General features: G+C 48.9%; 1 protein-coding gene and 1 non-coding gene across 2 annotated transcripts in view; both read left to right on the top strand.

Annotated features, from left to right (window-relative positions):
* Positions 1-15,031, top strand: part of LOC140411421 (uncharacterized) — a 196,684-nt gene that overhangs the window by 48,669 nt on the left and 132,984 nt on the right. The window contains exons 6-10 of the mRNA XM_072500528.1: positions 7,715-7,798; positions 8,175-8,258; positions 11,266-11,328; positions 13,894-13,929; positions 14,022-14,084. Coding sequence (XP_072356629.1) covers positions 7,715-7,798; positions 8,175-8,258; positions 11,266-11,328; positions 13,894-13,929; positions 14,022-14,084 — 330 coding nt within the window. The remainder of the gene's footprint in view (positions 1-7,714; positions 7,799-8,174; positions 8,259-11,265; positions 11,329-13,893; positions 13,930-14,021; positions 14,085-15,031) is intronic.
* Positions 3,037-3,118, top strand: trnas-aga (transfer RNA serine (anticodon AGA)). The gene has a single exon. It is a non-coding gene; the product is annotated as a tRNA-Ser (tRNA).

Raw genomic sequence — 15,031 nt, 5'->3', positions numbered from 1 at the left:
TACTAAGTGGGCAACAAGTTGGCAAATGGAGTATACTATGGGAAAATGTGAATTTGTTCATTTTGGAAGAGAGAACAAAAGAGCAGAGTGATGCTTAAATGAAGAAAAACTACTTAAAGCTGCAACACAAAGGGACTTGGGGGTATTTGTGCATGAACACAGAAAACTAACACACAGGTGCAGAAGGGAATCAGGAAGGCTAATGGAGTGTTGGCCCTTATTTCAGGGGGTTGGAATATAAGAGTAGGGAAGTCTTGCTGCCACCAGGGAACAAGGTACTGGCGAGTCCGCCTCTGGAGAACTGTGAGCAGTTTTGGTCCCCTTATTTAAGGACAGATATTATTTCATTGGAGACCATTCAGAGAAGGCAACTCAGATGATCCCCAGTATAGAGGGATTGTCTTATGAGCAAAGGTTAAACAGGTTGGGAGTCATTGGAATTTAGAAGAATGAGAGGTGATCTCATTGAAACATCTTAGATTCTTAAAGGGATTGACAGGGTAAATGCTGAGGGGATGTTTCCCTTTATGGCAGAGTCTAGGACCAGAGGGCATAGTGTCAGAATGAAGGAGTGCCCATTTAAGACTGAGATGAGGAGGAATTTATTCTCTCAGGGATTTAAGAGTCTTTGGAACTCCTTGCCAGAGAGAGCTATGATGGCAGATGTCTTGTGTATATTTAAGGTTGAGATAGATGGATTCTTGATCTGTAAGAGAATTAAGTGTTACGGAAGAAGGGCAGGAAAGTGGACTTGAGGAATGCCGGATCAGCCATGATCCTATTGAATGGTGGAAACTCGAGGAGCTAACGGCCTACTCCTGTTTTTTTTTCTTATGGTCTATAAAGCAAACATGTGAATACTGTCCAGAGCTGTACAAAGTGCACTACATTGTGAAGACATTGTTTCTTCCAATTAAACTTTTATAAAAATAGGTTGCTATGTCACATGCTGTGGTATATCTGAATTATATTGGCATTTTCAAAGAGATGTCCAACATCATGCAAGATTTCAGGTCTGGTGCATTGTGAAACATGGGGTGCGATTTCCTGGCCATGTCTCGCCGGAATCGGGACTGGACATGACGGATAGCTCCCCTGAGAGGCCTCTTCTGGGATTCCTGATGACCGTTTCCCAAAACAAGATCTAATGAGCTCACTTAACTATGCTGAAGCCGGGTCTAACCGGCACCCGAGATCTACTGGCCTCACCAAGGAAACCCCTGCCGGGAGCCGTTTAGCAATGGTCCCCACAAACAGGGACCAGGCAGAATGGCACTTGGGGGGGGGTACTGCAGGTGGTTGGCCTGTGGGCAGGGTGGCACCCTGGCACTGCTTGGCCACCCAGACACCACAACAGTGCCACACAGGCACCTTGGCAGTGCCATCTTGGTGCCACCCTGGCACTGCCTGGCTGGCAGGGGCACTGCCAGGGTGCCAGTGGCAAGGTTCCCTGGTGGCATTTTGCCTGTGCCGGGGATCAGGCCTGGAGGTGTCCCTGCCTGCATGAGGTGGGGTGCAGAGGTTGGGAGGGATGGAGCGGGGTGGGGTGGGGGGGTTGCTCGTCAACCTCCTAACCGGTGAATTGGGGCATTGGGGAGTCTGGGGGTCATGTCGGAGATGGATCGCGAGATCGGGGTGCCCGATAAAAAAGAAAAGTCCCATTCAATAGCTACTGGGAACGGCCTTACTAATCCTGCCGAGAACAGGACTGTGCTGCTTTGTCGTTAGATCGCGCCCAAGACTACAATAAAGAGGGGATTAGGAGGCCCAGAGTTCAGTTGAGGTAATTTGATTTCACAATAGAATTACCCCTCCTCCAATTTGGACGCTGGTTTATTTTTATGAACTGGCTGCCCATTTATTAATATTATTAAAGATCCAGTCTGACTTGATAAAATAAATGCGGCATCAGCGAGTATGATCTGAAATGCAGCGGTAGAGTGAAAGAATTGTCCGTAAATAAGGGTGTTTCCCTCTTTTCTCTCTTTTCCCATCCTGAAGGGACTGCCTCATGTTGGACACAATTTCCCAAACATGCTGGAAACTCTGGTAACTTTCCCAAATGGTCATTATTCAGGTGATAAATAGCTGAACATAGAAAGGTGGCAGTGTAGCGTCACGGACAAAATATGTGTGTTCCTTTTTCGGTAGTTGTTTGCGACCCAGGACAGTCAGGAGCTGAAAACACCAAAGGTCACGTGGTTTGCAACAATCGTTTTAATCATCTGTTTGTGTTCAAATTTATGAAATTAATGACTGAAAGTAAGGAGTATACTGGAAGATAACTTGGCTTATCCAGGATTCTAAAGAAGAGTCATATTGGACTCTAAATGTTAACTGTGTTTCTTTCACCACAGACGCTGCCAGATCTGCTGAGTTTACCCAGCATTTTCTATTTTTATTTCAAAGTTGAGTCGGATTTTTACTTGTTGGAGGAAGTCACCAGAAACATTTCAGTCAAATACAATTTCAGACCAATACTTGCTCGCAGCATGCCATCAACATTTCAGTCATGACAGTAGAATTGTCCAAAAACTTTCCTCATTAATTGTAAATTATTTAAGAACAGCACAATGTTGACTGGATAGTGAATCCATTCAAGGGACTCTGAAGAAAATGAAACAAGTCAGGCGACATTCGAGAAACTTTCTTCAGCAGAACAGCGCTGTCAGGAATGGAATGGGAAGTTCAAGTATGAAGGACGAAAATGTTCTGGAAACATAGAAACATAAGGTGTGCATGTGAGCAGGATGGGCTCTGGGAAGGTCCTGGAGGGAGAGGGCGAGAGGCATGGGCGTGCTCCTTGGCAACTCAGGGGCTGCTCAAAAATCTGCCATCAAAGGGCCTTTCCAGCCAGGCTTCGAGAGGTCCTACCACTGAAAATGGGTGCCGACAGCTGAGGCAGCAGCAACATTGAGCACCATGAGGAAGGGACCCCAGGCAGCAAGAGGAAGAAACTCAGGAGCCAATTCCAAGGAGGAGAACCCGTGAATACCCAGAGCACAAGGTATACCAGCTATACACCAGATATATAAAGTAGTCGTGGCCGAGTGGTTAAGGCAATGGACTAGAAATCCATTGGGGTCTCCCTGCACAGGTTTGAATCCTGCCGACTACAGTACTTCATTTTAGGGGCTGATTTAGCACAGTGGGCTAAATAGCTGGCTTGTAAAGCAGACCAAGGCCAGCAGCGCGGGTTCAATTCCCGTTAAGCCTCCCCTTCATTTGAAGCCTACTTGTGACAATAAGCGATTTTCATTTTTTCATTGAATTTATAGTGCAGAAGGAAGCCATTCAGCTCATCGAGTCTGCACCGGCTCTTGGAAAGACCACCCTACCCAAGGTCCACACCTCCACCCTATCCTCATAACCCAGTAATCCCACCCAACACTAAGGGCAATTTTTGGACACTAAGGGAAATTTATCATGGCCAATCCACCTAACCTGCACATCTTTTGGACTGTGGGAGGAAAACGGAGCACCCGAAGGAAAGGAATGTCTGAAGGAATGTCTGAGCACCAGAGCAGGAGGAGACTGCAACTCTCCAGCGAGATGGTCATGGATATTTGTGCACTCCTAAATGATGACCTCTCATTCCACACTTCATCCACAGGTACTCCTGGGGCTCTGCTCCTGATCTCTATGGGACTTCTCAGTCAGCAGGCAGCTCAGTGCTGCATCCACACTGGTACAGATGCCCTTTTCACAAGGGTGACTGACTTCATACGCTTCTCAATAGATGATGCCTCCAGTGTAGCGGACAATTAGTTTGTTTAAAGCTGGCTTTTGCAAGGTTCAGGATGTCACAGACTGTCCCATTTGGCAATGAAGGCACCCATGGACAGACCTGAGAGGTTTATTAACAGGACGGGTACCATTCCTTCAATGCCCAGCTGGTGTGCGACCAGAGGAAGAACATCTGTACCTGCTTTCCAGGAAACTGCCACAATGCCTTAAGACTGAGAGAGTCAAAGATAACAGTGGCAGGGTCGGACAGAGTCAACATGGATTCACGAAAGGGAAATCATGCTTGGCAAATCGATTGAAATTCTTTGAGGAGATATTGAGTAGAGTTGATGAGGGGAGCCAGTGGATGTGGTTTATTTAGACTGGTATTCTTGTGAAGTGTCATGGTGAATGCAAGACAAAACGCTTTGACATTTCTCTTTTTTCAGCAAGACATTTAGTCCATCCTTCCTACCAAAACTATGTATCACTTCACACTTCTCTGTGTTATCTTTCAGTGTCATGAGTTGTCCAATTTCACCAAATTGTCTTTGTCTTCCTGAAGTCTATTACTATCTTCCTCATTGTTTAGTACAATTCTGAGTTCCGTATCATCTACAGCTTTGAAATTGAATCCCCTGCACCATGCCCAGGCCAATTTTGAATCCATGCTGTCACTGTTCGTTTAATACATGTGGTTTAATTTTGCTAACTAATCTATTGTGTGCTGATTTATCAAATGCCCTTTAAAAGTCCATCGATACATAAACTACACTATCTATAGCAACTCTCTCCATTACTCAAAGGACTCAAATCAAGGTAGTTGAGAACAATTAGCCATGAACATTTATGGGATGGTTAGACCAGCATCTAGTTGCTCCTGAGAAGGTCGTGGTGAGCTGCCTTCTTGAACTGCTGCAGTCCCTGAGGTGCAGGTGCACTCACAGAGATGTTAGGGAGGGAGTTCCAGGATTTTGACCCAGCGACAATGAAAGAACAGCGATATATTTCCAAGTCAGGATGGTGGGTGAATTGATAGAGCAGTTCCAAGTTCCCATGTATCTGTTGCCCTTGTCCTTCTAGATGGCAGTGGTCGTGGGTTTGGATGGTGCAACTTAGTGAGTTTCTGCAGTGCATCTTGTACATGGTACACACAGCTGCCATTGTTCGTCAGTGATGGAGGGAGTGACTGTTTGTGGAATGGATACTGCTTTGTCCTGGACGTTGTTGAGCTTCTTAAATATTGTTGGAGCTGCACTCATCCAGGCAAGTGGGGAGTATTCTGTCACACTCCTGACTTGTGCCTTGTAGATGGTGGACAGGCTTTGGGGAGTCAGGAATTGAGTTATTCGCCACAGGAATCCTAGCCTCTGACCTGCTTGTACAGCCAAAGTATTTATATGGCTGGTACAGTTCAGCTTCTGGTCAATGGTAACCTCCAGGGGGATTCAGCAATGGTAATGCCATTGAATGAGAAGGGGCACTTTTGTTGGAGATGCTCATTGCCTGGCACTTGAGTGGTGGGAATGTTACTTGTCAGCCCGAGCTTGAATATTCTCCAGGTCTTTCTGCATTAGGACATGGACTGCTTCTATATCTGAGGAGTTGGGAATAGAAGCATAGTATTCCGACAGTGCAGAAGGAGGTCAATTGGCCCATCGAATCTGCACCGACCATCTGAAAGAGCAATCTACCTAAGCCCACTCCCTGCTCTATCCCCATAACCTATACATCCCTGGACACTAAGGGGAAAGTTAGCAGGGTGAATCCACCCAGCCTGCACATCTTTGGCACTGTAGGAATAAACTGGAGCACCCAGAGGAAACCCATGCAGACACTGGGAGAAAGTACAAATGCCACACAGTTACCCAAGGTGCTTGGTGCAGTGAGGCAGCAGTGCTAACCACTGTGCCACCATGTCGCCCCCATTGTGCATTGTATAATCATCGGCGAACATATCCACTTCTAACCTTATAATGGAAGGAAGATCATTGATGAAGCAGCTGAAGATGATTGGGCCGAGGACACTACCCTGAGAAACTCCTGCGGTGATGTCCTGGAGCTGAAATGACTAACCTCCAACAACCACAACCATCTTCCTTTGTGCCAGGTATGACTCGTATCAGTGGAGAGCTTTCCTCCTGATTACCATTGACTCCAGTTTTGCTGGGGCTCCTTGATGCCATACTCAAACAAATGCTGCCTTGATGTCAAGACAGCCACTTTCACTTCACCTCTGGAATTCAGCTCTTTAACCCATACTTATCCCAAGTGGCAATTCATTTTGGCCATAATTCTTGTGTCTAAATGTTTTTCAACTATATGGCACCTATGGATTCCTGGAATCAGCCTGGAAATGGTTCCATTCAGCAGCTTCTTTATCTAAAAGCATATGGTTAATTTAATCCTCCAGGTTTATTCAATTCATTGTGCTCATTTCTCAGATTACAGTTGCTAGATGTAAAGGTTCTTGTGAATGCACTTATGAATGTCTATGTTGGAAATTGACAGTGTTTAAAATTATTTTCCTTCAGGATGGTGTGAAATGTCACATGTGCATAAGAAGTACTTACAGAGGCATCTAGTGTCTACGTGGCCCGGAGCACTGAGATTCCAATTGCTTCAAAGAGAAATACTGATCATTAATAGCATCACATGAGTGCTGATATTCTGTCATCAAATTCATTTGAATTCTATACTGTTATTTTGATGAATAAACTAAAAGAATTGGACAAAGGTTATGCACTTTGGTAGGAATAATGGAGGCATAGGCTATTTTCTAAATGGGAAAAGGCTTCGGAAATTAGAAACACAAGGGGACTTAGGAGTCCTAGTTCAAGATTCTCTTCAGGTAAACGGGCAGGTTCAGTCGGCAGTTAGGAAGGCAAATGCAATATTAGCATTTATGTCGAGAGGGCTAGAATACAAGACCAGGGATGTATTTCTGAGGCCGTATAAGGCTCTGGTCAGACCCCATTTTGATTATTGTGAGCAGTTTTGGTCCCCGAATCTAAGGAAGGATGTGCTGGCCCTGGAAAGGGTGCAGAGGAGGTTCACAAGAATGAAGAACTTGTCATGTGAGAAGCAGTTGAGGACACTGAGTCTGTGCTCATTGGAGTTCAGAAGGATGAGGGGGATCTTATTGAAACTTACAGAATACTAAGAGGTCTAGATTGAGTTCCACTCGTAGGAAAAACTAGAACCTGATGCCACAGCCTCAGATTAAAGGGACGATCCTTTAAAACTGAGATGAGCAGGAATTTCTTCAGCCAGAGGGTGGTGAATCTGTGGAACTCTTTGCCGCAGAAGGCTTTGGAGGCCAAATCACTGAGTATCTTTAAGACAGAGATAGATAGGTTCTTGATTAATGAGGGGATCAGGGATTATGGGGAGAAGGCAGGAGAATGGGGATGAGAAACATATCAGCCATGATTTGAGCAGATTTGATGGGCCGAATGGCCTAATTCTGCTCCTATATCTTATGGTTTAAATGCTGCAGGGCTATGGGGGAAAGAGCAGGGGAGTGTGACCAATCGGATAGCTTTCAAAAAGCCAGCATGGAAACAGTGGCTGAATGACCTCCTTCTGTTTAACTCTGGGCTTCTACTATTTTTGAATTATTTTGCACAAGTATTTTAACTGTACAAGTCTAGTATAACATTCCGGACTATTCTTTCATAATATATAATAAAATAGAATTCCAAATGAATAATGATATATGAAAATAAAAGGTATTGATCTTTATTGCTGAGAGCAATGTCCTTTTAAAAAATCTCCACCACTAAACAAATTATTCTTATTTCATATTTTTAAAAGTAAAACGGTTATCTTTGAAGGTAAAATAAACACACATGCATTCGGCAAGTGGAGGGCAGGTATTCGAGTTGAAAGTGAGACCATGAGGTATAGTTGAGGGAGCAGTTGCTCTTTAATGAGCTGGATATGCCCTTCTCTGATCCTAACTGTAATTCCCTCTTTCCTGCTCCAGTTTGATCTGCAATGGATGATCATTCATTGCGACCCTCAGCGAGCACGCCGCGAATCCTGCTCTGAACTTCCTGCCCGACACTCGGTAAGAAAATAGGATCTGCTGTTCTCAAGAATTAAAAAAAAGATGTTATTTTATATGGTTAGAATCTCCAGCTCAATGTGCCGATTGGGCATAGTCTCAGAAACCTAACTTCTTCTAGACACCCTGATCAGACACGGGATGGATGAGGGTTTTTTTTGGAGATTATGGGATGGTAGCGTGTGGATATTAACTCGGGCATTTCTCCAGTGTCTGCCAAACCCTCCAATCATGAGCCTGACAGTGGGATATGAATAAACATGAGCTCTAGGTGCTATGCAAAGTGCCTCAGTGGGGACAGCGAGAGGGAAATGTCTTGGGGGCCGAACAGTTAACTCAGAGGAGAGGGAGGACAAGTGAAAAATAACCTGGCCATTGAGTAACCATGGTGAGCTCTAAGGGGCAATGTGGACTCTTGTATTTCGTGGTTTTTCTACAGATAGTGCGTCTGACTATAACTCAAGTAAGTGGATATTAATTTTAACTCTGCTATCCAATTCTTTAAAGATTGGCGAATCCTTATTGCAGTTGCGATGCCCGTATTTTAGGAAAGGATTACTTTTGCACCGAAATGTTACAACTAAAGTTGTTAAAAACAGAAAATATTTACACTATTCTAATCCGGTATAGGCGTTATGCCATATGATTGAAACTAGGTGCTAAATCTCCTGGACCCTCTCTGTACTTTTACATCTCGATTCAGCAATACTGGACCTTTGGTATCATTCGCCACCAAGTCTATCACACCGGAGAATCACCCTTAGGTTTTCTGGTGGCGAACTTTTCATCGATTAAAAGTAACCTTTTTGGGGGGGAGGCAGTGACAGCTCGTTACCTGGATGGCTTTGGGGATTTCATGGTTTGAATGGGTTGCCCATTTGCCGATGTGATGGGCTCCATTCAGCCTGGTCACTGAGCAGAGCTGGATTGAAAATGTGAGATTGGACAATGAATCGGCGGTGAGGCAATTTGAAAGCTGCCGTTGGTTAAAAATCAATCCACGTCCCATGGTTTACTCTTTTGCTCTTTATCACCCAGGAGTTTAATCCACACTAAACCCGCGGGGTTAATCCACATTAAACTAAGAGTTTAATCTACACTAAACCAGGGGTTAATCCACACTAAACCAGGAGGTTCATCTTTACCAAACCAGGAGTTAATCCACACTAAACCAGGAGTTTAATCTTTACCAAACCAGGGGTTACTGCACACTAAACCAGGAGTTTAATCCATACTAAACCAGGGGGTCAATCCACACTAAACCAGAAGATTAATCCACACTAAACCAGGGGGTTAATCCACACTAAACCAGGAGTTTAATCTGCAGTAAACCAGGGGGTTAATCCGCATTTAACCAGGGGGTTAATCCGCACTAAACCAAGGGTTACTCCACACTAAACCAGGAGTTTAATCTTTACCAAACAGGGAGTTAATCCACACAAAACCAGGAGTTTAATCCGCACTAAACCAGGGGGTTAATCCACACTAAACCAGGGGTTACTCCACACTAAACCAGGTGTTCAATCTTTACCAAACCAGGAGTCAATCCACACTAAACCAGGAGTTTAATCTTTACAAAACCAGGAGTCAATCCACACTAAACCAGGAGTTTAATCCGCACTAAACCAGGGGGTTAATCCACACTAAACCAGGGGTTAATCCACACTAAACCAGGAGTTTAATCTTTACCAAACCAGGAGTTAATCCACACTAAACCAGGAATTTAATATTTACCAAACCAGGAGTTAATCCACACTAAACCAGGAATTTAATCTACACTTAACCAGGGGTTAATCCACACTAAACCAGGGGTTTAATCCACACTAAACTAGGGGGTTAATCTACACTAAACCAGGGGGTTAATTCACACTAGACCAGGGGTTTAATCCACACTAAACTAGGGGGTTAATCTACACTAAACCAGGAGTTTAATCCACACTAAACCAGGAGTTTAATCTTTACCAAACCAGGAGTTAATCCACACTAAACCAGTTTAATCCACACTAAACTAGGGGGTTAATCTACACTAAACCAGGGGTTAATCCACACTAAACCAGGGGGTAAATCTACACTAAACCAGAGGGTTAATCCACACTAAACCAGGGGGTTACTCCACACTAAACCAGGGGTTTAATCCACACTAAACCAGGGGGTTAATCCACACTAAACCAGGGGTTTAATCCACACTAAACCAGCGGGTTAAACCACACTAAACCAGGGAGTTAATCCACATTTAACCAGGGGTTAATCCACACTAAACCAGGAGTTTAATCCACACTAAACCTGAAGTTACTCCACACTACGCCAGGGGTTTAATCCACACTAAACCATAGGTAAATCCACACTAAACCAGGGGGTTAATCTACACTAATCCATAGGTAAATCCACACTAAACCGGGAGTTTCATCCACACCAAACAAGGGGTTAATCCACACTAAACCAGGAATTTAATCTATGCTAAACGAAGGGTTACTCCACACTAAACCAGGAGTTTAATCTTTACCAAACCAGGAGTTAATCCACACAAAACCAGTTTAATCTACACTAAACTAGGGGGTTAATCTACACTAAACCAGGAGTTTAATCCACACTAAACCAGGGGGTTAATCCACACTAAACCAGGGGGTTAATCCACACTAAACCGGGGGTTGCATCCACACCAAACCGGGAGTTTTATCTACACTAAACCAGGGGGTTAATCCACACGAAACCAGAAGTTTAATCCACACTAAACCAGGGGGTTAATCTGCGCTAAACCAGGGGGTTAATCCACACAAAACCAGGAGGTTAATCCACATCAAACCAGGGGATTAATCGCACTAAACCAGGGGGTTAATCCACACTAAACCAGAAATTTAATCCACACTAAACCAGGGGGTTAATCCACATCAAACCAGGGGGTTAATCGCACTAAACCAGGGGGTTAATCCACACTAAACCAGAAATTTAATCCACACTAAACCAGGGGGTTAATCCACATCAAACCAGGGGGTTAATCGTACTAAACCAGGGGGTTAATCCACACTAAACCAGAAATTTAATCCACACTAAACCAGGGGGTTAATCCACACCAAACCAGAGAATTAACCTGCACAAAAGCAGGTGTTTAATCTCCAGTCACCCAAACGGTTAACCTGCACTAACCAAGATTTTAAACTACATTAAGTCAAGAGTTGAGGTAAATTAACAGCTGCAATAGCAGTAGTAAAACTGAATGAAATTATTTAAATAGCTTTGCTTGTTGGATGTTTTCGACTGTTCTCAAGAATTATTAAAGAACTAGAATGGACGTTGGTACCAACTGAATATTCTCTACTCAAAATGCCAAAGAACATGTTCCAATTGAATTATTTTTTGGAACAGTGACATACATTATTTTCATTCTGTGCTGCTTTTCCTAAATGGCACAAGGTGTCTATTAGTTATTTAACAAATAATTCAAACTTTTCTTACTGGCTTTTAATCTTCAGGATATACCTGAAGATTTCCCTCTCCCGGGTCTGGCTGGAGTTCCAGGAGTGGATGGCATTGATGTAAGTCATTGGGAAAAATCTTAACCTGGGTTCCTTCCCTGTACACTCCCCGTTACCCAACCCCAACCCCCCTCCCTGTTCTCCAACCTCCTCCCCAACCTCTTCTCCGTTCCCCAACCCCGTCCCCGTTCCCCCAACCCCGTCCCCATTCCCCCAACCCCCTCCCCGTTGCCTCCAACGCCCTCCCCGATGCCCCACCCCCTCCCCATCACCCTGCCCCCTCTCCGACACCCTGCCCCCTCTCCGACACCCCACCCCCTCTCCCCGCTCCCTCGCTCCCTCTCCGTCGCCCTGCCCCCTCTCCGTCACCCTGCCCCCTCTCCGTCGACCTGCCCCCTCTCCGTCGCCCTGCCCCCTCTCCGTCGCCCTGCCCCCTCTCTGTCACCCCACCCCCTTTCCATCACCCCGCCCCCTCTCCGTCACCACGCCCCCTCTCCAGAAACCCGCCCACTCTCCGTCACCCCTCCACTCTCCGTCACCCCGCCCCCTCTCCATCACAACGCCCCCCCTCCGTCACCCGGCCCCCTCTCCATCACTCCGCCCCCTCTCCGGGACACCGCCCACTCTCCGTCACCCCGCCCCCTCTCCGTCACTCTGCCCCCTCTCCCTCACCCCGCCCCCTCTCTGTCACCCCGCCCCCTCTCTGTCACCCCGCCCCCTCTCTGTCACCCCGCCCCCTCTCCGTGACCCCGCCCCCTCTACGTGACCCTGCCCCCTCTCCATCACCCCGCCCCCTCTCCATCACCCCGCCCCCTCTCCACCACCCCGCCCCCTCTCCGTCACTACGCCCCCTCTCCGTCACCCCGTCCCTTCTCTGTCACCTCGCCCCCCTCTCCGTCACCCCGCCCCCTTTCCGTCACCCCGCCCACTCTCTGGGACCCCGCCCCCTCTCTGTCACCTCGCCCCCTCTCTGTCACCCCGCCCCCTCTCCATCACTCTGCCCCCTCTCTGTCACCCCGCCCCTTCTCTGTCACCCCGCCCCCTCTCCAGGACCCCACCCCCTCTCTGTCACCCCGCCCCCTCTCTGTCACCCCACCCCCTCTCCATCACCCCACCCCCTCTCCGTCACTCCGCCCCCTCTCCGTCACTCCGCCCCCTCTCCGTCACCCCGCCCCCTCTCCATCACCCCACCCCCTCTCCGTCACCCCGCCCCCTCTCCGGGACCCCGCCCCCTCTCCGTCACACCACCCCCTCTCCGTCACCCCGCCCCCTCTCTGTCACCCCGCCCCCCTCTCCATCACCCCACCCCCTCTCCGTCACCCCGCCCCCTCTCCGGGACCCCGCCCCCTCTCCGTCACCCCGCCCCCTCTCCATCACCCCACCCCCTCTCCGTCACCCCGCCCCCTCTCCGGGACCCCGCCCCCTCTCCGTCACACCACCCCCTCTCTGTCACCCCGCCCCCCTCTCCATCACCCCACCCCCTCTCCGTCACCCCGCCCCCTCTCCGGGACCCCGCCCCCTCTCCGTCACCCCACCCCCTCTCCATCACCCCGCCCCCTCTCCGGGACCCCGCCCACTCTCCATCACCCCCCCCCTCTCCGTCCCCCTGCCCCCTTTCTGTCACCCCGCCCCCCCTCTCCATCACCCCGCCCCTCTCCGTCACCCCGCACCCTCTCCGGGACCCCACCCACTCTCCATCACCCCACCCCCTCTCCGTCACCCTGCCCCCTTTCTGTCGCCCCGCCCCCCCCTCCGTCGCCCTGCCCCCTCTCCGTCGCCCTGCCCCCTCTCCATCACCCTGCCCCCTCTCTGTCGTCCTGCCCCCTCTCTGTCGTCCTGACTCCTCTCTGTCGCCCTGCCCCCTCCCCAGCGCCCCGCCCCCTCTCTGTCACCCCGCCCCCTCCATTAACCCGCCCCATCTCCATTCCCTAACCCCCTCCCCATACCTCTTTCCCCATCCTTTTCCACCTCCCCATCCCTCTTCCCACTCCCATTCCCTTGTTGCCCCTCCCCATACCATTTCCTCCCCCTCACCATCCTCCTCCCCATCACCATCCTCCTCCCCTTCACAATCCTCCCCCTCACAATTCTCCCCTTGCTCCCACTCACCATCCTCCTCCCTCACTGCCCTCCATCCTCCCCTCCCTAGCCATTCTCCCCCCTTATTCCATTCCACCTCCTCCCTATCCATTGCCCCTCTCCCTCCCCATCCATTCCCCCTCTCCCTCCCTCTCTATCTACCCCCCTTTCCCTCTCCATCTACCCCCCCCCTTTCCCTCTCCATCCAACTTCCCTTCCCTCCCCCCTTACCCCTTCTCCATGACCTCCTCCTCTCTTACCCCCCCCCCCCCCATCCCAGCCGTTTCCACCGCCAAGAGTTCACTTCCTGCAGTTAAGTGAGGAGTTGAGTTTGTGCAGAGGGATGATCCAGCCTCTGAAACTCCTACAGCAGGGACTGGAGATCCGATTGCAACAGAATAACCCCAATCGCCCTTTAAACATGAAAATTATTGGATTGAATCCCTTTAAACACACGACCCCTCTCCCTCCCCCATCTTTCTCTGTTTTCAAACTCTATAACTGAAATCATTTAGCGACATTTGTTAACTCTGTGATTATCTTTAGGGGGATCGCGGTCCTGATGGTTCCCCGGGTCCGCCGGTAAGTTTATTCTCTCTGTTCATCGGGAGGAGCTGACTGCAAGGACTGAATCAATGAGATGAATCTCTCTCTCTCTCTTTGAATTTATTCAGGGTCCGAAAGGTGATCTCGGTCCCAGAGGCTCGGCCGGATTGGTGGGACAACCGGGAGCAGATGTAAGTCCGAATTGACGTTACAATGATGCTCACAGGAGCCCAGTCAATAATATTAGCCTGGCCACAATGTGGACAGATTGGGGAGGGTGAGGCCAGTCAATGTGTGTGTGAGCGGGAACCCTGCTGTCTAACCCAGTCCCACCTTAAACACAGCGACTCAGCCCCAGGAACCGGGCCCGAAGGGGTTAACGAGGTGAAGTCCAGCCCTCCCGCCTCACACAAGACCTTCATTGTGCACATCTGTCAAAGGGCCCGAGATTTTAAACAAATAGGCAGAAAAATCCACACAGACCGAAAATAGTGCAATACTCACCCTGACCAACATTGGAGGAGCTGGGGGGGGGGGGTCTCCCCTCCCTGGAGGAGGGGGTTTCTGCTCTGCCCTGTCCTGATCTGCCCCTCGGGGAGGGGTGGTGTCCCTCGGGCCTCACAAGGGTAGGGGGTCCCCCATGCCTCAGAAAGAGATAGCCCTCAGAGTGAGGGTGGTCTGGTCTCCCCTGATCCTCACTAGAGTGGTGGGTGGGTCTCCTTGGGAGGTCTCCGCTAACCCTCCAGAATGCAAAGTGGGTTTCCCTGGCTCTCAGGAAAGGGACAGGGTCACTCTGGCCCTCAGAGAGGATGGACGTGCTCTCTGTGAATGAGGGGGGAGGGGGGGGGGGGTGATCCTGAACTCTACCTTGACCCTCCAAAGTGGGGTGGCGGGGTCTTTCCAGGCCCTCTACAAGGGCCGGGCGTTAGGGGGTAGGTTTCAGCACCTGACTCACACTATCCTCTCATCCTCCTGACTCAAGGCAGAAGACCATAAGACCATAAGACATAGGAGCGGAAGTAAGGCTATTCGGCCCATCGAGTCCACTCCACCATTCAATCATGGCTGATTTCAACTCCATTTACCCGCTCTCTCTCCATAGCAGAAGGAGCCAAGAGGGAGTTGCACAGTCAACCAG

This window comes from Scyliorhinus torazame, chromosome 4 (genome assembly GCF_047496885.1).
Source record: "Scyliorhinus torazame isolate Kashiwa2021f chromosome 4, sScyTor2.1, whole genome shotgun sequence".
In the NCBI taxonomy this organism is placed as follows: Eukaryota; Metazoa; Chordata; class Chondrichthyes; order Carcharhiniformes; family Scyliorhinidae; genus Scyliorhinus; species Scyliorhinus torazame.
The sequence above is the reverse complement of the archived record's forward strand: the minus strand, read 5'-3'. Positions and strand labels throughout refer to the sequence as shown.